General features: G+C 36.4%; 1 protein-coding gene across 1 annotated transcript; it reads right to left on the reverse strand.

Moving 5' to 3' along the window:
- Positions 1-206: 206 nt before the first annotated feature.
- Positions 207-25,798, reverse strand: LOC137274110 (uncharacterized). The gene is made up of 4 exons (XM_067807108.1): positions 25,684-25,798; positions 4,923-5,022; positions 4,223-4,395; positions 207-3,594 (listed from the first exon to the last, which is right to left on the reverse strand). Exons 1-4 carry the CDS (start codon positions 25,751-25,753, stop codon positions 3,200-3,202), a joined length of 738 nt encoding a protein of 245 aa, XP_067663209.1. The 5' UTR covers positions 25,754-25,798; the 3' UTR covers positions 207-3,199.
- Between the last annotated feature and the right edge of the window lie 382 nt (positions 25,799-26,180).

Genomic DNA, 26,180 nt, shown 5'->3' on the forward strand with positions numbered 1-26,180 from the left:
ACAATGGATTACAAATATTAGACGTATACTCACAAACAACAGTCAGTGCAAGAACAGTAAACGCAACGGTTAGAGAGAGCATCCTGTTGATTCGAGTCTCCGAAAGTCAGAACTTAATGCGGATGTAGCTCCCAAATGCGCATGTCGTCGTGACTACATTTCTATGTAAATATTTCCTGCATTGTGTCAGTCAATCAATCAATCAATTTTTATTTCACAATTTTTATTTTTATTTCAGAAATGGCACAGGGCTGTAGTATATGTACAGGTAGAAAAAAATTCTTTCTGAGAATAAAGGCTAAATGAATATATATGGATAATCTTTCTTTTTGTGTTTTACTGGCATTATTCATTAATGATATAAACTTATGAGTTTCACAATGTACATACTAATATTTCTTTAAACTCTGGACACAAATAGTAAGGGATATTTGTAAATTTTGAAATTATGAATAATGATGTATTTATTCATTGACATAAAACATCAGTCAGAAAAATACCAATAACCCTAAGTTATTTTGTCCAGTATATATCCATTTTGTAACGATAAGTATGCTCAACAAACACATATAATAATTGAAATTCATCTTCAGCCTATTTTTTAAGTTGCACATTTAGCAAATTCTATTTTCTTTCTTATTTACTCCCTTTCAACATATGATGAATTGTGTCATTTTATGTAGAGACTCGTAACTCTTCCAACATGTTTTATTTCTGTGTACACATGGCTAATACAACACCCCTGTAGAAAGCGACGACAAAGCTGTTCAAGACGAGGACATAATGCAATGACATTTCTACAGTGTATTGAACTTTATGCATGACATGAACACATTCAGAACAAAAACCGATACACATGCGCTCATAACTATATCAGTACACAATTAATACACACCACATGGTACACAATAACCACACCACACACCACTCTACATGGTATGACTGTCTCACAAAGGTATAACAATTTCTGCATAAAACCTACAATGATGCTTTGAATTCACATTCAGTGCAATATGCATTCAGCGTGTGAATAGCAGTAATATGTCTAACAATTAGTTGATGTACATTTTATTGTGTGCTTAAAGTACTTAGTTTCAACGTCCCGCGAATTGGTATAATCTCCAAATATTCATAATATTTGTAATAATCCATTAATGTAATCAAACTACAGAGAGAGAGAGAGAGAGAGAGAGAGAGAGAGAGAGAATCACCTTACACACACACATAACACGTCACACAGTTAACCGCAGACAGCATAAACAAACAGTACACAACACGATACCTAACATTGCACAGACGTGCGTCCGTTCGTACGTACGTACGTTCTTCCGTCCGACCGTCCACACACACACACACATGCATGTATGCATATGCATGCATGCATCTCCGTCTCACTGTTGCTGATATCAGTGTAATTAACGCATGAATAGAAATAATTAATTTAATCTTCAAAGCAATAACCACAAGAACAAGAGGGATTTGAAATTATAAATCGTCATTTATTTGTGTCAAGATCTCTGTAAGCGAGCCTGATGAGGGAATGAACAATCTGACAAAAATCTTCATCTGGAACATATTTAAGCAGTTGTGACTATTTTTATCTAAGGCGATAATTGTTTCTTAAAACTACCCTATATAGTCGATTCTCTTATCGGCAGGCAAAGAATTCCACAACCCTAGTGTAAGTGTGAAAAATGGCTTGACATAATTTGAATTTTCATAGTCGATAGTTTAAAGTTTCGCACGGTCTCGGAAATGGTAGTTTGCAGTGTCAGATACCTTAAGGGGGATGAGATTACTCAAATCTTCAGTTAGTTAAAATGTGCCATCTGCGAAGAGACGGACATTGCTGTTAATTCATTCAACATTATGCAAACTATAAATTAAAATTCCTTCATTTCGTTGGTGGTGCTTGAAGATGTACTGTATATCCGTTTAGAATGGAATAACGGCCAGGCAAAACACAAAATTTATGTGACTCATATTCGATCGTGCCCCGCTGCATCATTCAAAAACTACATGTCACAAATTGAACGACCCAAATTCTGCCCTGTAATAGCTTGCCGCAAGGCTGTTACCGTTGGCGATCTATGCTCCTACACTTTGAAAAAAGCTTGGACAGATGTAGAACCCAGTCCCAAATTATAACAACAATGTCCCTAGGAATCCCAAGATAGTCGCATGTGCACAAAGTCACCACTGTTACCCTTCCGTCGCATGCCAGCGTGGAGGCATGAAATCATGATGACACTCGTAGATCATAAAAATCAACAGTCTTTGATGAGTTACAACACTGAGCCTAAAAGTTTGAAGCTCTCCTAGCGCTAAGATAGTCGTAAGTACCATACATTAACATTAACTTACGACTATCTTAGCTCTAACAGACCTTCGAAAATCTAGGCCTCGATTCGCAGGCCGACCAGAAAAGGATCTATTCTTCGATTCTGCGGGGTTCAGATACGACAGTCAGACAAGTATTGTCCACTGTCACTTCAAATTTCAAACATTCGCAAAATGTAAACACTAGCTCATTCGCAATTTCAAACTGCTTCAACAACTCCAAGAAAATAAGTAGGTCTGACGATTCCATTATAGTGTGGTCAGAGGACTACAGTAACAGAACTCGCAAAGCAAGACACAGATTCTAAAAACCAAGGTCTTAGATATTACGTTATTGCACTGAATAAACAGTAGTTTGTTTTCTTTGGACAGAATATTTTTTTATGTCGCAATGTTTACGAAAATACAAATGGAACCTACCACAACCACATTATCTTCCGAAGAACGAGGATATTCAATTCTAAGTCGGTTTTGTGGAAAAGAGATAAACATACTATGTTTAGAAAATGGATGGATGTTAGACCGAATTGATTTTCTATAAATGAATGATTTGAAACCTCACACTAAGAGTTCGGCTTCAAATGAAAATTAAAGACTATGAATTCGGACTAACATTCATCTACTTTCCAAACACAGTATGTTTATCTTCTAAATCACCACAACACCATACATACTGTGTAGTGTGCACAATAACATATAACAGCACCGCTTGTCAATACAGATGCATGTGATTTGGTGACGAGAGTTAAGAATGGTTCGGAACCGAATTCACAATACCACATGCACTGATGACACCGCTTGTCATTACAGAGTCTTGTGGTTAGGTGACGAGACAAAAGAGTTATGAATCCAATTGTCTCTAAAATTGCAGGCTGGTGTACACGTGTTCGTCGTCTGTTCTGGTGTGTCCAGAGATGTCTCCCATTTGAGGAGCAGTGGATCCAGCTGGTGGTGGTCGAGGGGCGGCTTGTTCTTGCACTGGTGGCTGGGTTCGTCCTGGTGGCCGGGCTGGTCCTGTCATTGGCGGAGGAGCTGGTCCTGGAGGATGTGCTGGTGATTGCATCGGTGTATGGGCTTGTCCCTGCATTGGTGGATAGCCTGGCCATGGTCCTGGAGGATGGCCTGACCCTATCGGTGGAGAGTAGGGTGGTGGGGGTTGTGCCATTGCAACTGGTGGCTGGATGTATGTTCCAGGAGGAGACTGAACCGTGGGGACATATCCAGCATTATATGCACCACTGACCGCGTTCGGACCTGGACAAGGAAAATGGGCGTTCAAAGGTTACGCAAGGTTCGACTTTTAGATTGGTCATCATACATCTGTATGTGGTAGTGATCATGATATAGAATATCTGGCCTCCACACTTTCAGTTGCCAAGACATCACACAATCCCGCTGGTTGAAATCACATCTTTGTGCTCTTAATGAATACTTAATGAATACAATACACATTAATGTTCAAGTAATTATGTTTTTGTTGTTTATGTTTGTTTCTTTTTGCAATTTTATTCCTCTAGACATTTTATACATTCTTCTCATTATCATTAATGTTACATAATCATATGTCCTAGAGAACGTGAAAACGTGATGAAATAAAGTAAGTGAATAAATGATATAATTCTTTCACACTTCTTTACCCATGCATACACGCCTAAAAGCAGATAAGTCATAAATTCACATTAATTAGATTTTAATACATTGCCTATTTCCTTTCAAAGTCATTAACTTTGCTTTATTCACATATCTTACTTTATCAAGCAAATACTCGTATTGCAATTCTTATTTAAAGTGATATAAAAGTGGGTGGTGTTTTCTCAGATAACATTCATGTATAATGATGTTTAGCAAGCAGCAAAATAGCTGTTGTGAATGTTATTCTTACCTGTAGATATAACAGTAAGTTGTTGCCCGCTCGTCACTACTTGACCTCGATGACCTGGGGATGCCTTACAGCAGCAGATACAGCACACGATTATTCCTATCAACAGGGCGAGAAGGACAACGCCGCCAAGGACGATGCCAATAACCAGACCCACGGTTGAAGAAGAACTGCCGCTATAAACGGTGTGAGAAAACAATGTATTGTAGACAATTTCATGTTATTTCGCACACCTTGATTTGATTTTGCGTATTTGGTTTACTGTTACAAGTATCTTTGACATGCTCAATCCACTACCAGTGCTGGATAGAGCTCAAAGATTCTTCACTGACATTGTCAAACACGCAAGTATTCCTGAAGATTACTTGAAATAAAGTTGAAGAAAAACATCTTTGTTAGTGGTAGTGAGCAGTGAAGGAACAAATTGTTACCTCTATCTATGTAGTTAGAATATACTGAAACGCAGAACCAGTTTCACCCTCAGCTGTTCATCTATTTCCTCGTGGAGTAAATGACAATCAATTTAAATATATGCATGAACCTAGTTTTTTGACAACGTACTGATATCTGTTGTGACATTTGTAGGATAAAACTCAAAATTTTACTGCATTTTGATGGCCAGTAAAAATTATAATTCAGATTACTGTTTGGTTCTGTGAATCAGCCAAAGATGACCGCAATGCACACACTGCGTGTTACTCACCAGCAATATCGATAAGAGCTTGTTCCACAGCATGAGTGTGTACATGTGAGGGTCTTGGTTTTAAAACCGTCATTCTCGTAACAAACTTCGAAGCCAGACGCTGGAAAACACAGGCATTGAGAATAATTAGACGTGCTGTACATATGCGTACATACATATATGGTCCACTGTGTTGAATGCATCAATGAATGGGTTATATATATATATGTGTGTGTGTGTGTGTGTGTGTTTCAAAGTGCAGACAGTATTGTAGAAATGAAATTGGAGGAAATGAATAGCATTTACAAAAGTAGTGAAAGCATGTCGACATTTTGTTAAAATCATTTTAGCATTCATAATAAAGTGTGACATAAATATTGTGCTTGAAACCAATAATATTTTATAGTTTCATTGTGTTATTGGTCTGACTGACTGGTTTATGAAGCTCATTCAATTATGCGTTAGAGAACAATAGAAACCAAGGTAGAAAATCACCTTGGCGTACCCCACTGAATCGTGTCAAACAGAATGTCATTTTTGTCCTTCTTCAGTGTGGTATACGTATATGGTGACATTGTCATCATTTGTAAAACCTAGCATGAAATACATTGTACTGTTGGGACATGTAGCAGATTCATTCCGGACATTGACACATTCAAGGAAAATCGATTGGTCTCTCTGGACCATAGATTCTGCCCATACTGCCCATAGACTAACAACTCTAAAATGAACATATTTTACAGTAAAACGTTCATAAGAAAATACATTGAAAAAGAGTCCTGAGACTTTCTTCATTTTCAGAAAATGTGGAAATCTAGATTTGCCACATATTCTAGACTAGCGTGGACTTTCATGGATACATTTATTTCAGCGTCTGTACGACCGTCGTGATTCTCTTGATGTACTTTAATGTTCGTGAATAATGATCGAGTGACATGGGCTCTTGAACGCTCGAAGGGTCTTCTGGTTATATCTATCTTGGAAACTGCTCAGTACCTTCGACTTGTAATAGTTTCTGAAAATTAATATTGTTCCAACAAGGACAGATTTTGGTCTTCTGGGTTAAAACCGCACCTCTCGCAAAGGTTTTCCAATTGTTTGCCCCGATATCCAGCACGAACCTGACCCGTGTCCTGACCCGTGCGGTTTTGGTGGCAGTAGCATGTCGACGACGCAGACGTACGGCCCGACTGTTATTCTCTTGTGTAGGGGTTAAGACTCTTGGTCCACCAGTTCTCCATGCTCTGAGGTCAACGTCTGGAGGTTTGGTGGGCCATGCTGACAGGTGGGGCAAAGCACTACCTCGGGGATTTCCAAGGCCAAGGGACGTCCAAGACGATCTACAGCAGCATGGGCCTGCCATATATGACATGGCACGCTTTGGTGAACTAATGTGCAACTCTGCAGGCGGTAGTCCAGCTTCAAGGCATCCTCTGGTGATGTTGCAACTGGACAAAATATCGCAAACGTAGGACAAAATGTAGGCATCTGTCAGGCTTTATGATGTACTTGATTCACCTACACTCTGCATTTTATCATCTTTTCAATGACCTTTCATTTCAATTTCCGTTCATTCTAATAACAATTTCTGCTTAAAGCTACTCACGTTTGTGCAATACACCAGGTAACGACAATGTGATTAACACGGTTCAATAAAATATGTTGCATGCGTTTGACAGTTTGGACAAACAAAAATCAGTATTCTCATTGTCTCCTACTCGTTTCTTACTTTGAAGAGTGGTTGTATATAGAAATGATTTCTTCATTATCGATAACTTCCACTTCTCGCGTACACAGTCGCAACATCTTATGGAGCGTAAATACACAGACACATAGGAATGGCACTATTTGTCACTATTTGTGGTTATACATAAAAATACAACGAACATGCAGAATAATTTTAAACCATGTGTTGCCTAGTTACGGAAGACAGTTATATCTCCGTAAGTATCAGCATCAAACAACCTCGGGGCATTGGGGTGGCCTACTGGATAAGGTGTTCGATTCCCAGCATTAGTACTACGTGTGAAGCCTATTTCTGGTGCCACTTGCCTTGATATTACTGGAAACTTACTAAGGTGGCGTAGAACCAAATTCAGTCCAACAACTTCAAAGAATGCACATTTCAGTTGTAACATTAATAGTAAGTATTTCCATAATTTTGATGACCCTCTTATCTTTCAGATAAACTCACTTTACCTTCTCCTGTTTGACACTGGCGTCATATTCAGTTTAATCTGGACCAGTAATATGCACATGGTAACTTTATAATTGATCACTATTAACGCTGGGTCATACAGTCGTTGAAAGAACATAACAATATCTCACCCAGCAAATAAGGAAACTCACGGCAGATTTATTTGCATTCGAAAACCAAAGTAGAATAGAAGAGCCTTAGTAATCAATTACAATACTGTTTGTTGTTTGTAATAGTGTTTGTGTAGGTAGTCAAACATGCAGTGAAAAGGTGTATCAGGTGTAGGAAACTACATGAATGTGTCGAGAATCGATGTATAAAACACGTATGGTAACTGATGAATACAGGATATTTACCGGCGTTGTTGTTCATCTGACTTAATAAAGCACTCTAATACGAAAGCCTAATGCTGCCACTTTTGTAGCACAAAATATTTTTTCAAAGACAATTCTCGTTACTTCAATTATTTACTCGTTGCTTCGAGTATTTTCTCGTTATTTCAATACTTTTCTCGTAACTTCGAGTATTTTCTCGTTATTTCAAATATTTTTTCGTTGCTTCGATTAATTTCTCGTTACTTCGAGAATTTTCTCGTTACTTCAAGTTTCTTTCAAAAACTTGAAATTTCGAGTATTTTCTCGTTATTTCAAATTTTTTTCGTTGCTTCGATTAATTTCTCGTTACTTCGAGAATTTTCTCGTTGCTTCAAGTTTCAGTCAAAAACTTGAAATTTCGAATATTTACTCGTTGCTTCGAGTTTCTTTCAAAAACTTGAAGCAACGAGTATTTTCTCGTTGCTTCGAGTTTCTTTCAAAAACTTGAAATTTCGAGTATTTTCTCGTTGCTTCAAGTTTCAGTCAAAAACTTGAAATTTCGAGTATTTTCTCGTTGCTTCAAGTTTCAGTCAAAAACTTGAAATTTCGAGTATTTTCTCGTTGCTTCAAGTTTCTTTCAAAAACTTGAAATTTCAAATATTTACTCGTTGCTTCAAGTTTCTTTTAAAAACTTGAAATTTCGATTATTTTCTCGTTGCTTCAAGTTTCAGTCAAAAACTTGAAATTTCGAATATTTACTCGTTGCTTCAAGTTTCAGTCAAAAACTTGAAATTTCGAGTATTTTCTCGTTGCTTCAAGTTTCTTTCAAAAACTTGAAATTTCGAGTATTTTCTTGTTGCTTCAAGTTTCAGTCAAAAACTTGAAATTTCGAATATTTTTTCGTTGCTTCAAGTTTCTTTCAAAAACTTGAAATTTCGAGTATTTTCTCGTTGCTTCAAGTTTCAGTCAAAAACTTGAAATTTCGAATATTTACTCGTTGCTTCAAGTTTCAGTCAAAAACTTGAAATTTCGAGTATTTTCTCGTTGCTTCAAGTTTCTTTCAAAAACTTGAAATTTCGAGTATTTTCTTGTTGCTTCAAGTTTCAGTCAAAAACTTGAAATTTCGAATATTTTTTCGTTGCTTCAAGTTTCTTTCAAAAACTTGAAATTTCGAGTATTTTGTCGTTGCTTCAAGTTTCTTTCAAAAACTTGAAATTTCAAATATTTACTCGTTGCTTCAAGTTTCTTTTAAAAACTTGAAATTTCGAGTATTTTCTCGTTGCTTCAAGTTTCAGTCAAAAACTTGAAATTTCAGATATTTTCTCGTTGCTTCAAGTTTCTTTCAAAAACTTGAAATTTCGAGTATTTTCTTGTTGCTTCAAGTTTCAGTCAAAAACTTGAAATTTCGAATATTTTTTCGTTGCTTCAAGTTTCTTTCAAAAACTTGAAATTTCGAGTATTTTCTCGTTGCTTCAAGTTTCAGTCAAAAACTTGAAATTTCGAATATTTACTCGTTGCTTCAAGTTTCAGTCAAAAACTTGAAATTTCGAGTATTTTCTCGTTGCTTCAAGTTTCTTTCAAAAACTTGAAATTTCGAGTATTTTCTTGTTGCTTCAAGTTTCAGTCAAAAACTTGAAATTTCGAATATTTTTTCGTTGCTTCAAGTTTCTTTCAAAAACTTGAAATTTCGAGTATTTTCTCGTTGCTTCAAGTTTCAGTCAAAAACTTGAAATTTCGAATATTTACTCGTTGCTTCAAGTTTCAGTCAAAAACTTGAAATTTCGAATATTTTCTCGTTGCTTCAAGTTTCTTTCAAAAACTTGAAATTTCGAGTATTTTCTTGTTGCTTCAAGTTTCAGTCAAAAACTTGAAATTTCGAATATTTTTTCGTTGCTTCGAGTTTCTTTCAAAAACTTGAAATTTCGAGTATTTTCTCGTTGCTTCAAGTTTCTTTCAAAAACTTGAAATTTCAAATATTTACTCGTTGCTTCAAGTTTCTTTTAAAAACTTGAAATTTCGAGTATTTTCTCGTTGCTTCAAGTTTCAGTCAAAAACTTGAAATTTCGAATATTTTCTCGTTGCTTCAAGTTTCTTTCAAAAACTTGAAATTTCGAGTATTTTCTTGTTGCTTCAAGTTTCAGTCAAAAACTTGAAATTTCGAATATTTTTTCGTTGCTTCAAGTTTCTTTCAAAAACTTGAAATTTCGAGTATTTTCTCGTTGCTTCAAGTTTCAGTCAAAAACTTGAAATTTCGAATATTTACTCGTTGCTTCAAGATTCTTTCAAAAACTTGAAATTTCGAGTATTTTGTCGTTGCTTCAAGTTTCAGTCAAAAACTTGAAATTTCGAGTATTTTCTCGTTGCTTCAAGTTTCTTTCAAAAACTTGAAATTTCAAATATTTACTCGTTGCTTCAAGTTTCTTTTAAAAACTTGAAATTTCGATTATTTTCTCGTTGCTTCAAGTTTCTTTCAAAAACTTGAAATTTCGAGTATTTTCTCGTTGCTTCAAGTTTCAGTCAAAAACTTGAAATTTCGAATATTTACTCGTTGCTTCAAGTTTCAGTCAAAAACTTGAAATTTCGAATATTTTCTCGTTGCTTCAAGTTTCTTTCAAAAACTTGAAATTTCGAGTATTTTGTCGTTGCTTCAAGTTTCAGTCAAAAACTTGAAATTTCGAGTATTTTCTCGTTGCTTCAAGTTTCTTTCAAAAACTTGAAATTTCAAATATTTACTCGTTGCTTCAAGTTTCAGTCAAAAACTTGAAATTTCGAATATTTTTTCGTTGCTTCAAGTTTCTTTCAAAAACTTGAAATTTCGAGTATTTTCTCGTTGCTTCAAGTTTCTTTCAAAAACTTGAAATTTCGAATATTTACTCGTTGCTTCAAGTTTCTTTCAAAAACTTGAAATTTCGAGTATTTTCTCGTTGCTTCAAGTTTCTTTCAAAAACTTGAAATTTCGAGTATTTTCTTGTTGCTTCAAGTTTCAGTCAAAAACTTGAAATTTCGAATATTTTTTCGTTGCTTCAAGTTTCTTTCAAAAACTTGAAATTTCGAGTATTTTCTCGTTGCTTCAAGTTTCTTTCAAAAACTTGAAATTTCAAATATTTACTCGTTGCTTCAAGTTTCTTTTAAAAACTTGAAATTTCGAGTATTTTCTCGTTGCTTCAAGTTTCAGTCAAAAACTTGAAATTTCGAATATTTTCTCGTTGCTTCAAGTTTCTTTCAAAAACTTGAAATTTCGAGTATTTTCTTGTTGCTTCAAGTTTCAGTCAAAAACTTGAAATTTCGAATATTTTTTCGTTGCTTCAAGTTTCTTTCAAAAACTTGAAATTTCGAGTATTTTCTCGTTGCTTCAAGTTTCAGTCAAAAACTTGAAATTTCGAATATTTACTCGTTGCTTCAAGATTCTTTCAAAAACTTGAAATTTCGAGTATTTTGTCGTTGCTTCAAGTTTCAGTCAAAAACTTGAAATTTCGAGTATTTTCTCGTTGCTTCAAGTTTCTTTCAAAAACTTGAAATTTCAAATATTTACTCGTTGCTTCAAGTTTCTTTTAAAAACTTGAAATTTCGATTATTTTCTCGTTGCTTCAAGTTTCAGTCAAAAACTTGAAATTTCGAGTATTTTGTCGTTGCTTCAAGTTTCAGTCAAAAACTTGAAATTTCGAGTATTTTCTCGTTGCTTCAAGTTTCTTTCAAAAACTTGAAATTTCAAATATTTACTCGTTGCTTCAAGTTTCTTTTAAAAACTTGAAATTTCGATTATTTACTCGTTGCTTCAAGTTTCAGTCAAAAACTTGAAATTTCGAGTATTTTCTCGTTGCTTCAAGTTTCTTTCAAAAACTTGAAATTTCGAGTATTTTCTTGTTGCTTCAAGTTTCAGTCAAAAACTTGAAATTTCGAATATTTTTTCGTTGCTTCAAGTTTCTTTCAAAAACTTGAAATTTCGAGTATTTTCTCGTTGCTTCAAGTTTCTTTCAAAAACTTGAAATTTCAAATATTTACTCGTTGCTTCAAGTTTCTTTTAAAAACTTGAAATTTCGAGTATTTTCTCGTTGCTTCAAGTTTCAGTCAAAAACTTGAAATTTCGAATATTTTCTCGTTGCTTCAAGTTTCTTTCAAAAACTTGAAATTTCGAGTATTTTCTTGTTGCTTCAAGTTTCAGTCAAAAACTTGAAATTTCGAATATTTTTTCGTTGCTTCAAGTTTCTTTCAAAAACTTGAAATTTCGAGTATTTTCTCGTTGCTTCAAGTTTCAGTCAAAAACTTGAAATTTCGAATATTTACTCGTTGCTTCAAGTTTCAGTCAAAAACTTGAAATTTCGAATATTTTTTCGTTGCTTCAAGTTTCTTTCAAAAACTTGAAATTTCGAGTATTTTCTCGTTGCTTCAAGTTTCAGTCAAAAACTTGAAATTTCGAATATTTACTCGTTGCTTCAAGTTTCAGTCAAAAACTTGAAATTTCGAGTATTTTCTCGTTGCTTCAAGTTTCTTTCAAAAACTTGAAATTTCGAGTATTTTCTTGTTGCTTCAAGTTTCAGTCAAAAACTTGAAATTTCGAATATTTTTTCGTTGCTTCAAGTTTCTTTCAAAAACTTGAAATTTCGAGTATTTTCTCGTTGCTTCAAGTTTCTTTCAAAAACTTGAAATTTCAAATATTTACTCGTTGCTTCAAGTTTCTTTTAAAAACTTGAAATTTCGAGTATTTTCTCGTTGCTTCAAGTTTCAGTCAAAAACTTGAAATTTCGAATATTTTCTCGTTGCTTCAAGTTTCAGTCAAAAACTTGAAATTTCGAATATTTTTTCGTTGCTTCAAGTTTCTTTCAAAAACTTGAAATTTCGAGTATTTTCTCGTTGCTTCAAGTTTCAGTCAAAAACTTGAAATTTCGAATATTTACTCGTTGCTTCAAGATTCTTTCAAAAACTTGAAATTTCGAGTATTTTGTCGTTGCTTCAAGTTTCAGTCAAAAACTTGAAATTTCGAGTATTTTCTCGTTGATTCAAGTTTCTTCTAAAAACTTGAAATTTCGAATATTTTCTCGTTGCTTCAAGTTTCAGTCAAAACTTGAAATTTCGAATATTTACTCGTTGCTTCGATTCCTTTTTCTTAATTTCTAAGTTTAATGGAGGTAGCATGTATATTTTAGATCTGCCCCGAGCAAGATGACATCCTCATAGTCACAGCCTAAGTCACATGTCCATGGATACAGCAAAAAAAATAAAATTCATATCTGAGTATAACCATCAAATGGCACATCTATGGATCATGCTTGGTACGTGTGCCAAATTTCATGAAGCTAGCATGTATAGTTTAAGGAAATCTTCTCCGAACGACATGACACCCTCATATCCACAGCCTAAGTCACATTTGGGAGGAAACCGCAAAAGGTTCATATCTGGGTTTAAACCCCAAATGGCAAACCTATCTATCATGCTTGATACGTGTTCCTAGTCTGATGAAGTTATCATGAATAGTTTAGGAAATATGCTTGGGACGGTATCGACCCCCCAAAGGACAGACCACTTAAAACAACACATTTTATAGTTGGTTGCACAAGGCTTAATTAAGCTGTGTCGTTGAAAATTGTGGTATGTGTCCTGATGAAAAAGACAACATTAGGTTTAGAAATGGTTATACGACCTCTGGCCATATGAAACTTTAAGTGTTATTGAAATTGTTCATTAAATATTTTCAAGAAAACTGCTTCGCCACATGTTGTATGTGGAGACTGGAAGCAAACCAATTCGTACTGATATTCATACCAAAATGGTATGCTTTTTGATCAAATTGACTTCAGTCAAATCCTCAAAGTTATCGAATATATGGTATCATTTCACAGTTAAGTCTTATTTGCGGTTCACTCCAAAATGACAGACCTCCTGTAAGATAAATTCAGTTAGTACACTAGTTAGCTCAGCCATGCTCTCCACCCCTATTCCATTAATGAGTTCACTTGGAGTCAGTACATAGTATACAGTCTGTTCAATCTTGGAATTCAAGCAATACTCAATCATCAAAAGGATTTCATTTCACAATGTATGAACTTGAAGTTATTCCAGAACCTTATTTTAAATTAACCTTACAAAGTAGAATTTCACTGAGAAAATTTAGGACAACAAATCATAGGTTACTAATGGAAACAGGGCGCTGTCTGAATGGTTTGAAAGAAAGCCGACTTTGTAATCTTTGTAAACAAGCCATATGTGACGAATTCCATGTTTTACTAATATGCCCACCACTTGTCGAACAACAACGAGTATCATTTTCAACAAAATATTTCAGTGTGAATCCCTCTACCTGTACATGTATTTTTCTCATGAAATGTGATTATCAACCACTCACTCTCAAATTATCCAAATATATGACACACTATGCCTTTTCAAATGATATCAAATTCTGTTTGTTCTTCTACCAGTCACTACAGAGTATAGTAACAACACATTTCCATCTTTCTTAATTTACTTGTAATTAGAGTGAAAAGTAGTCGAGAACTGAGTTGCTTGAGAAGCTGAGAATGTTCTCAAGCACTTTTAATATAAAATGTCTTAATATAAAAATCATAATTCATTACATGAATTAAAACAAAGTATAGTTTCCATATCTGGGCACATGTTATTATTATCAGCTTAATTAAGCCTTATGCAAACAACCCTAAAGTGTGTTGTTTTAAGCGGTCTGTCTTTTGTGAGGTCTGCTTTATGGGAAGATACCGCGGTTGCAAGGGTGCGCATCCTCCCTATTGAACTGAAAGTTTGTTTTATGACCACTGAAACTCGGGTGGTGTAGATTGTAGGGTGTGTGTGACTGAGGATGTCATCTTGATCGGGGTAGATCTCCTAAAACATACATGCTAGCTTCATCAAACTTAGAAATTAAGGACAATAAAATCGAAGCAACGAGAAAATATTCGAAATTTCAATTTTTTGACTGAAACTTGAATCAACGAGAAAATACTCGAAATTTCAAGTTTTTGACTGAAACTTGAAGCAACGACAAAATACTCGAAATTTCAAGTTTTTAGAAGAAACTCGAAGCAACGAGTAAATATTCGAAATTTCAAGTTTTTGACTGAAACTTGAAGCAACGAGAAAATACTCGAAATTTCAAGTTTTTAGAAGAAACTTGAAGCAACAAGAAAATACTCGAAATTTCAAATTTCTGACTGAAACTTGAAGCAACGAGTAAATATTCGAAATTTCAAGTTTTTAAAAGGAACTTGAAGCAACGAGTAAATATTCGAAATTTCAAGTTTTTGAAAGGAACTTGAAGCAACGAGTAAATATTCGAAATTTCAAGTTTTTGAAAGAAACTTGAAGCAACGAGTAAATACTCGAAATTTCAAGTTTTTGAAAGAAACTTGAAGCAACGAGAAAATACTCGAAATTTCAAGTTTTTGAAAGAAACTTGAAGCAACGAGAAAATACTCGAAATTTCAAGTTTTTGAAAGAAACTTGAACCGACGAGAAAATACTCGAAATTTCAAGTTTTTGACTGAAACTTGAAGCAACGAGAAAATACTCGAAATTTCAAGTTTTTGACTGAAACTTGAAGCAACGAGAAAATACTCGAAATTTCAAGTTTTTGACTGAAAATTCTCGAAGTAACGAGAAATTAATCGAAGCAATGAAAAAAATATTTGAAATAACGAGAAAATACTCGAAGTTACGAGAAAATTATTGAAATAACGAAAAAATACTCGAAGCAACGAGTAAATATTTGAAGTAACGAGAACTGTCTTTGAAAAAATATTTTGTGCTACAAAAGTGGCAGCACTAGGCTTTCGTACTCTAAACCTGTGTATATTACTAAAAGTTCAAGCTGCAAGTAAAATCGCAATGGACATTGCACATGTAGTCTGTCTCACAGTCCCTGAGCCACATATTATTTCTCTGCAGTGCTAAAGCCTTAAATGAAGCAAGTCTAGCCTGAATCTCTGGTCTCACTGGGGCTCCTTTTCAGTTAAAATGGGTTTGTTTGTTACTATCAAAATTTTGTATAATCAGAGATTAAGCCTTAGTCTAACTGCGCATGTTAAACACAGACAAAATGACAATAGTGGGTTTCACTTCAAACTGAATTGAACTTTGAGTATAAAGGAAATGGGTAATAAGGAGTAATTCACTTCATATATAGTCAATATACGCTAATTAAGTGATGTTTGTATCCTATATAAATAGATACGTCAACTACTGTATGCAAAGACACACAAATCTTCATATGCGAGAGATGAATGGAAGGTAGTTGGGATGTTTTCCAAAGCTAAAGTTCCCAATAGTTATTCGTCCAGTTGGTTTACAAGTGAGTTGGTCGATGGGGAATAAATAGTGCCGCAGTCGGGATACTCCTTAGACCTGTATGTACTTCGAGTTGAATTATAGAGACTCATCCATACAACATCATACATTCGATATATCAGATGGATAATTATTAATGTTTTACAATATCTCGAACACGGCTCCTCTTTGTGTTTCATTAAGTTTGATGAATATCCATGAATACTGATGCATGAATTTTCAGTTAAACTGGATTCTGTACAGTTTTCTGTAAATAACTCAGTCTCGGCCACACAATCCAGTGATTGGCGCATGTTCATCAACCAAATTAATATAACCAAATTAACAATCTCACTAATTAACAGATCAACATGTATAACAAAAATATTTCCAAAAACATGCGATAGCTAACATTCACTTGCACCCCTTGACAGTCATCCTCACACTGACGGAGACAAACACACCCAAGTCAGTCACTACTATTGCTAACCATATAATAACACACAGCTTGCTATAATACAATAAGAAAATGTAATAAAGAACTTTGAAAATAAATAAAAGTGTATTTAGAATAAATATAGGTCTGTTTGAAAATAAACAAAAATTAAGATTAAATAAAATTGAAATAAAATTAAAAATAAAATTGAAATAAAGGTATTTTAAAGATCAAAACTATTAAAGTTTTAAAAAAGGGCATCGAATTGAATTGAACATAGAAAAAATTACGTTCATGTGATCGACTAGCTATTTAATAGCACACTCAGGGGCACACTCAGGGGCAGATATTCCTCTGTCATTCTGGTTTGGGTGCCTCATCCTGGTCCTCATGATGGCCTTAGCTCGGGTGGTGGCGTTGAAAATTGTGGATGAGTCCTGTGCAGACTTGTATGTTCTGACATTACTGGATTCCCAGGTAAATGTGATCGAGAGCAATAATTTGGCATCTTCTTCATCACTCACAACTGGTGAAGACATTTCCAAGGAAAGTATAGTTGAAACCTTTTCCTTTCGTCGATCTGGCCTATCAATGGTTTCTGGACTTTTCATGCGCTGTGCACGTTTCTGAAAATGTATATCACACATAAATCAATTCACAGATAGACTTTAATACCAAGAATGATTGTAAATTTTTTAAAGGAAGTTGTGATCAATTTCTTACTGGAATAATCACCCCCAGCACAAATTATGCAGTTCACACTTATCCTATTTTCTTATGGACAAACAATCTGTTGCTCTGAAGTGACATGTTGTCACTGAAGTGTAGTAACATGTTTCTATATTATCATTAACTGACTTTTCTACTAATTATGGTTCACATTTATATTGTTCGCACAATCATCTTCATCTAATTGTGTGTATAGATACTGTAGGGATAACGATGATTCTTATGTTACGATTTATGAAATAATCATCTGAATCATGCGTTACATATCTTAAGAATGTAAAAAGCACAAATCCATAAATGTTAAAATGTATATTTTTGGAACTTAGTATCTGTCATCAGACATTGTGATGAAAAAGAATTGTTACATGTTATTCGAATAGATATACTTACGGATTATATTCTTTCGTTGGTTTTGTTGATGTTCTGTGTGACGCCTTCTATCCAGTTTCTTGTCTCTTGAGACGCCTGTTCGCCACGCTCCCAAAAACACTTCTGTAAATAAATTTTTAAAGTACTATACAACATGTTTCACACCTTTTAGTTCATTAGTTAAACAAACGTATTCATATAATCCATGCTGACTTGGCTACTGAACGTCGGTTTCGTCTAAATCTGCCTATATTTACACTATTAATTAAATCATTAACTATTCATGATGACAGGCAGGTGAGTAGAAATTACCTTCACATGTTCCTACTGACCATCCTTGGTCGTGATATAGTCTCATTGTTTCTTTGACTACTATTTTCATAGAGTCCTCGTCATCGGCTTTCCTGAATTGAAAACAAATGTCATTTTCCTTGCGCTTCATTCATTCATTCATTCATTCAAGATCGTCAGTGAAAATTATACATCCAAGCAAACTACAGTATCACTCTGAATACATATCTTGTTCTTAAAGTTTACAATTTTGTAGTTAAATGACTTCCAAACAGACTAACCATCCTTTATGTTATTTCGTGCCATGGTACGTACATCCTGTTTGCCAAAGTTACGCAACCGGTAGGTGAACAGTCTGACATAAGATCCTGATAAATGAAGTTTAGTTACATCACATGACATAACCTTGCACCAATTACGTATTGTAAAATCAAGGGGTCAGTTTGGTTGCAATTTCACACAGGTGTAAAGTTGAGCTGGTTTAGTTTACCGGCTATTCAAATCCATTTGCAAATGTTACTAGTATTTTTCATTTTGTGAAAATGTATGTAGGGAAGTGGATTAACGAAACATTTAAAATGAAATGAAATGTCTGTTATCTAGTACCATAAACACATACCTTCCACAGGCAAGGGTGATCTTTTCCAGTCGTGTCAAGATTTTTTTCACAACAGCCTAAAAGATTAAGTCAAATACGCTAAATATAACAGATATATTGGGGGTTGAACAATTTCATTTCATCTATGATCCAGAATTGAATAATTTACACCGAAAACTTGTCATTGTACAAAGCCCATATTTTTTATCATTCTTTAAAATATTCTGAATTCCTGAAATATGTCTTTTAAACCCATGAGTGAACATTACCATTACATATGGATCTTTACCAAGTGTTTACCGAGTTGCAAAGTTAAAAGGTCTGCCCCTTTAAGCTTAAGACAAATACTTGTGAATAGTACTGAGAGATTTAGTTACAAATACATGTACCAGCTTTCCGTATTCTATACCATGTAGATCTATTGAAATGGATTATAAATTTTACCATAACCTTTGAAAATAATACGAGCGAAATCTATCGGGGTTTCTGTCCTTAACGTAATAATTCTTTAAACGTTATTTGACAACAAAAATCGTTGGTCTTACCTTACACGGCCGAGGAACTCCGAGTTTCTCGCATCCATTCGCTTTTTCTTCTCCAAGTCGCGAATTCTTTCGTCGAGTTAAAATGTTGAATAGAACATATTTCACGTGAGTAATTATTAAATATGGGGTTTGGAATCGGAGAGCACAACCTAGTTAGGAAATGGGTGTGTGCCTATGATGGTGGCGATATTTTATTTTGACGCGAAAAATACATTTTGAACCTAAGCGAGGGAAGTGTGTTGCCAACCTTTGCTCGCTTCGCTCGCATATATGAAGACTGGTCATATTCTCTACGCTGCGCAACCCCACTTGCGCTACAGTTTGCCTGTGATTGAATGTTAGTACACAAAGTGACAACAGTGGGCTGTTATGGTCTTAGCGGTATTTTCATCCCATTAGAGTCACTGATTGCTTTTCTCAGTGTCAAGCATCAATATGTAGTCCTTGCGATTATTAACAGCGATTAATTGTGAAAACATGTTCACCTTACTTTAACACCATAATAACAGACCCCAGCGTCATGAGTCCTACTCATTTAGCACTCATGAGAAACCTGCGTTTGTGGCAAATAAGTTATTTTCTAAACCCTGTCAAGAGAAAGCAATATTCGGAAATATTTCTGCTGGACTGAACCTCCATGATGTAAGTAATTTACGCATAGTGCTCAAAACATGCAATTGGATTAAAAATACTAACATGTTTGTTCTTTTCAGCTATACACCCAAATCTACTATCTCTATCAACCCTTTAACTGAATGGATAACCAAAAATATTATTATTATTATTATGTTTTACAGATTAGAATTGTAATCCTGGCACAGTCAGGCTAGTCAAGCTCATCATCAGCTCAGGGCCCTCACCCCCTCTACACGCAGCCCAGACAGCGAAAGGGACTTCTCCCAGGAAACACTGCCTAGTCGAACCCACCAAGAACTTTCCGGAGAATATGGAGGCTTCCCAACACTGCAGCCTTCTGCATTACCCAGATTGTCAGAAGGGCTGTGCTCCCGGTGGAGAACCCGGGCACTCTCCTGATCTGCGCCAAGAGATCAGGAGGTACCAAACCAAGGGCACCGAGAACAATGGGGAGCCTGATGACTGTGTACTTGGGATCCAAGCGAGACATTTCAAAGGCGAGGTCCGCATATTTATCATGCTTTTCCTGAATCTTGCCAATCACATTGCTGTCAAAACGGACAGAAAATTCAATGATATTAATAATTTCATTGGTTTTATCAAAAAGGACAAGATCAGGTTTGTTGGCTGGAATTCGTCTCAGGCTGTATATTGGCCTATTCCAGAGAAGTTTAAAAGCATCATTTTCCAGGACGCCCTGGACATGCTCAGGGTCGTATCGTGGATGGACCTGGAAGTCAAAGCCACAGGCATGGCGGAGACGATAATAAAAGCAGCGAGCCATGCCATCATGTCTTTTAAGATATGCAGTTTGTGCCAAGGAAGGGCATCCACTGACAAGGTGTTGGACAGTCTCTGTGAATTCATTGCAAAGACGACATTTCATATTGATATTTTTTTAAAGAATAACATTCTGGCGATTGCGAGTGGGAAGTGACTGGTCCTGAGCTGCAAAAAGGAAGCCCTCAGTTTCACATTTGAGACCAGCCGACTTCATCCAGGCAAAGGAGTCGGTTGGATTGCTGTTCTGTTCCACACACTGCATGTAAACACGATGCAATGGCTTCTCAGAAAGCTTCTCCACAAAGGACCGACTCTGGGCAGACTTGGTGGAGGACTTCACCTGGTTTACTCCCATCACTGTACCGTCCAGCAGTACATCGTCATGAGCAAAATCAACTTCAAAGTTCAAATTGTGTCCAACAACCTTGGCACGCTTAAAATAGCTGTGGAATTCCTTGCTTTCATCGTGAGTTTTGACGTGCATCACCAGAGGATCATCCGATAAATAAATATGAGCAAAAGTGCACAATAGAATTCTATCATGAAGAGCTTCCACATTAATCAGAGGTGGTGTGCTCTGTTATCAGACATGATCCTCCTGGTCAGGCGGTCAAGACCCTGAATGTCTTGTTTTGTCCAATCAACTACTCCAAAGGAATAGGAGAGGACTGGCACAGCAAAAGTATTGGTGGCTTTGACCTTGTTTCGAGCATTTAGCTCGGAGCTCCAGATTTTCTTTAAACGAGATTTATACTCGGCCCGAAGTTTATCTTGAATCTGGGCATTCTGGAGCTTGTGTCGAACTTGCATTCCAAGATAGGTGTAGGCCTGATCTTCCACGAGATGCTCAATAACTCCTCCCCCTTGTAACTTGACCGATCCATCATTAGTTATCTTGCCACGTTTCAAATGAAGAGTATTACATTTGTCGAGTCCAAATGTCATGCCAATATCATTAGAGAAGGACTCGACAAGGAGAACCTGTTCTTTCAAATTGGCATCTCCTTTGGCAAGGAGCTCGATGTCATCCATGTAGAGGAGATAACTAAGAGGTGTTGGGAATCTGTGCTGAGGAGGTCCGGGATGGTAACCTTCCTTCCTACTGAGCAGAAAACTCAAAGGATTTAGAGACAGACAAAAAAGCAAAGGACTGAAGGAGTCCCCCTGGAAAATTCCTCTTCTAACTGGAATAGATTCCGAAGTCTGCACCTGCCCTTGCGAGTACATCTCAAGTTGAGTCGACCAGCAACTCATTAAAGACTTGAGTAAATCAAGTAGTCGCTCAGGGAGGTCAATACACTGAAGAGACTTCAGAATCCATTCGTGAGGGAATGTATGCCTTTTTGTAGTCTATCCAGCACATGAAGAGGTTGCGGTGGTATGTCTTAGCCTCTTCCAAAATCATTTTCTGTACAAGAAGTTGATCCTTGCACCCCCAACATCCCTTTCTCGCCCCCTTCTGCTCTCTGTAAATTGTCTCATTGGACGAGCAGTAAGATGACACGAGGTTTGTCAAACACCCTGTGAATAATTTATATTGAGTATTCAAACACGTGATAGGGCGGAAGTTTTTGGGATCAGTCAAGTCTCCCTTTTTGGGGAGGAGTATTGTGCGACCTTTGCAGAACCATGGAGGAACATCACCTGTGTCCACAAGAGAATTGAAACAGTGAAGTAATGGTGCTTGGACACAGGGAAACAGTTTCCAATACCGGTTTCGAATGCCATCAGGCCCTGGAGCTGTATTAGATTTGGACTTCTTTATAACAGTCTTCAGGCAATCTGGTGAGATGTAACAGACAAACGACCTGGTTAATTTCTCATGCATTGCATGGTCATAATCACTGACCCATGGTGCCTCCAGGTTACAGTCGCCGGGTACAGACCACAACTGTTTCCAGAACCTTTCATTGGCAGCCATGGGAGGCCGTTTATCATGCTCATCAACACCACTTGTCTTGAGTTGCTTGTAAAATTGCTTTTCATTATTTCTAAATTGTTTATTTTCTTTGATAAATTTGTTTCTCTTTTCCCACTTTTTCTTTCTTTCAGTCCAAACTTTTATTTTTGCCTCAAGGGAATCGACAATTTGGAGAAGTACCTTTTCTTTTGTTGTTTTGTACTGTAATTTTAATTTTCTCCAAATTGCCTTTTGTCGTTTAGACATGGGATTCCCTAATGATCTTAATTTCAGGCACAGCTCTATCCAGAAAATATGTTTTCTTGTTTCTGTTAGTTTAACTTGAAACCGGTTTTTCTTTGGTTTATTGTTCTTAGTATTGGGAGATTGTTCTTTGGAAACTGTGTGAAGTTCCTCCAAAGTTCGAGCGGCAGCATAGACACAACAATTTACTTCATGTAATGAACAGTCCGCAGGAAGTTCTAAAGAGATAATTTCATTAAGTAAATCAATTTCCTTTTTTGGAAAAGACACGTTTAGTTGTTTAATTGGCCTCCTTTTCTCTAAAGGTAAATCACAAATTTCCTCATAAATAGAAGTAAACAAAATCTAAACAGGATTTTCGGTAAGGTCTGCAACTGAAGAAGAGGAAGAGTGGGGGTCCAAAATTTCGGGGCCAATTGGCTCTTTCTCGGAAGAGTTTCCATCAGGAAGAGGAAAGAGGTTGACGCGGACGTCCATAAGAAGTTTTGGGTCTGCTGCCACTTGAACATTTTGATCATGCAAAGGTTCCTGACGGGCACCACTTGTGGGTTGAACTGGCTCACGGGGCACGAGATGTTTTAGCCGCCGGAGTTGGTCTCGGAGATTTTGCTCCGTCAGGTAAGCATACATGGGCATGGCATTGTCCCAATGCAGCTTAAGCGACTTGCCGTTAATTCGTGGATTTTCAGGCCATCCAGTCGCTTTCGCACACTCTAGTAGTGTGGATTTTAGATGTTGTGACCAAGATATTCTTGGTCGGGTTCTGTGCCTTCCCCTGGGGCAAGTCCCATCTCCAGTGTGGTTGGTGTCACTACCGGAGGAAGGCTGACTGGGCTGCGGAAGTGAATGTAAACTTTCCTCTTGGCTGTCTGTAACCCAGTAAGAAAACCAGCTTCGGGGGGTCAGCCCTAACTGGGTGATGTACGTTTGGTTCAGGGAATAAAATTCCCCTATCTAGGCCCACCACGAAGAGGCGTACATCATCCGGCCCTTATTATTATTATTACTACTACTACTACTACTACTACTACTATATTTTCGTGATGTGTCACAATATCTTTCAAACCTTAATTCATTTGTGAATGTGAATGAAGAATGAAGCACAAAGGACAATTGTGCTGACCTTTGGCTATCATTTGTACATGCAAGCATTCATAATTTCCATGGATTATTCGTGCCACTTTCTACTGCAGGGACAAGTAATTGTCAAGAAAAACTACAATCACAAGAAAAAGTTCGGAAAAATGGTTGGTTTCTTCAATATTCTTTTCACATGGGTACCCAGAATATTCCGTATATATGACTTCCTTATATCTATTCATACAATTTGTACTCCAGAAATATTTCAACCAAGTCACATCATAAATTCACAAGATTATCTAATCATGTAGTATCTTATGCTTTGTGTCAGTTCTGTTTATTCAGTTATACCGGTTAATCGGTTCGATGATTTAATATTTATTTTACAACCATTAAAACCATGTTCATCATTACACGTTGCATGTGTTAGCCCTACAATACATTCACATTATCATCACACCTCACGTTTCATATTTCTGAAAGAATCATTGTGTCAATTATTTGATTTAGAGATATGGATTGTGGACCAACAAACTTGGAGAATGACAAGAGGCCTTCATTGGTATTTATAATTTATTATATTAATTTATATTATCTGTGATATCTTTTTATAACAATATTATTCATATAACCTTTACAATGAAGCAAACACTGTAGATACATAGAATACACCTTTTTGACCTCACTCAAAATGTGACTGTACACGGATTCAAGCGTAATATATATTCATATATTTTAAATTCCAGCTTTTCTGTCCTCTCTGCCAGACGTTTGTTTCAAGAAAAGCACGTTATCTCCATCTCCGTAACGACAAGATATTTATCTGTCTGCAAAGAGGTTTCGGATGGATGACAAGTTTTCAACAGGTAAGTCATCAAAGAATTTTTAGATTTCACTAAAAACGAGTTTGCACTGTCACTTTGCTATCCATGTTTAATATATTTAATGTATCTATCATACATGTAACTGTAACTGAAAGTGAGAAAGTTGTATAATGTATTTGGTATTTTTAAATGGATAGTGTCAACGTTATCATATATATTGCTGTGAATTATGTTTCATTTATTGGAAATATTAGATTTTACAAGCTTTTTTCAGTGATTTTTTCAGTGATTTTTCTCAGTGGAGTTATTGATTCAAAATGAATGTCCTTTCCTTTTCCAGACACTGACCCAGATATTAGTAGCGCATTTAAGGTGTGCGAGCTAACACCACCACAAAGTGTGACTGAGAGCCTGATTGATTCGGATTCAGATGTTTTGCCAGATATCAACCAGGACTCGCATACACCAACAAACATCTACAGAAGAACAAAGCACTTTGTGCAGTGTTTCGCTGCAAAGTCGATCGTCTTCATTCAGTGTGCCTACCTATTGACACACAGGTGTAAATGCTTCTGTGTGGAGAGAATTCTGCTTCCGAATGCTTCAGAATTGTGTGCTACTGCAGCTGCCCTATTGCATTAAAATGTGAACTATTCTAAGAAATGAAACAGTTGAATCATAACATTTCCAGAGTTTGTTTTTTATCTTCAAATAAATATGTAACAAATAGAACAGATAATACAGCTAAGCGGAACTCTCGTTGTCACGGTCATACCCCCTGTACAGAAACCTAGCAGAAACCTACATTATCCAGGATCCACAAGGTTTTGCAAGACCATAAACTTACTTATTCTAGCTAATAGTATAAAGGTTTGAGTGAACTGAAACTAAGTGGAAACTACCAACTACAGCTTCAGTTGACGGAAACATGACGGAAACCAAGACTTGTTAGTTTCAGTTGTGGAAACTATGTGGAAACTCTCATTGTGCGTTTCCTGAAACGGAAACCTACACTACCCAGTATCCATCAGGTTTCCGCAAAAACGGAAACGAAGTTATTTTTGCTGTGAGCTTTAATCACAGCTAATCAAATTAACTGCGTGATGCAGACTGATCGGTTGGGGCAAAGCGGAGAATCGTATTGCTAAGTGAGTAGGTTTGGTTTTGCACTGCTCTCAGCAATGTCACAGCATGTCACGCTCTACCCACGAGTCTACCCCACCACCACCCGCATTGGACGGTTACATCATCGAATAACAAATAGCAAAGTTTGGAGTAGTAAGGCCCGCTGACTCATATGTGTCCAGGATACATTGTTGAGAATTACATTGTAAAACGCACTTGCCCCACCTGATAAAATGCAGGGCGGGTAGTCAGGATAACGTGACATGAAATCTTTATATCTTCTTTCCAAACTGGTGTCTGTGACAGAGAACACAATGATAGCCTGTACCTAGAGGCAGTTTTGAGTCACTTTTTGTAAGTATACACTATACACGTAATTACTGTGATGACCAGTTGGTTAGAAATAGTGTTAACACTTACAAACAGTAGCTAGGCAGAGAAGAATCCACCCAGTTTTCAGAGACATCATCTTGCTGCAGACTGGCAACATTCCGCTACACGCAACAGTGCTTCTGTCTCGAGAGTCCGTGTTACTGTTTTTGAAAGGAGGAAGTGAAGCACATCTTACATCTCAGGTATAAATATAGCACACTAAACGCCATGCAGTCATTGTGCTGAAGCAAATAACGTTTACACTTCCTCTTTGCTGGGCTTACACTCAGGGTAAGCTTACATTAGTTATTTCCCATCCAACGTGAGCGTAAGTTTTCCCTGTTTCATAGAGTGTGAATCGAGACCATCCTCATCTGAAAGAATATTAGATAAATGTGATGCGGCTCCGTTACCTCTGCCACTTAAGAGTGCATCTAAAAAATGAGACCCCATAAGCATAGATGGAAGGAAGCTGTTTAACCATTTACCTCACTCAAGATATAAACGGGTATTACTGTTGAATATTCCCTACTAGTATGTGCAAA

This window comes from Haliotis asinina, chromosome 2 (genome assembly GCF_037392515.1).
Source record: "Haliotis asinina isolate JCU_RB_2024 chromosome 2, JCU_Hal_asi_v2, whole genome shotgun sequence".
Taxonomy (NCBI): domain Eukaryota; kingdom Metazoa; phylum Mollusca; class Gastropoda; order Lepetellida; family Haliotidae; genus Haliotis; species Haliotis asinina.

Coding starts and splice junctions, on each gene's coding strand:
- LOC137274110 (XM_067807108.1), bottom strand. CDS start 25,753: ATGTTGCCAGTCTGCAGCAAGATGATGTCTCTGAAAACTGGGTGGATT. Junction 4,396..4,922: donor AGCTCTTATCGATATTGCTG/GTGAGTAACACG, acceptor CACCGTTTATAG/CGGCAGTTCTTCTTCAACCG. Junction 3,595..4,222: donor ACTTACTGTTATATCTACAG/GTAAGAATAACA, acceptor TTCCTTGTCCAG/GTCCGAACGCGGTCAGTGGT.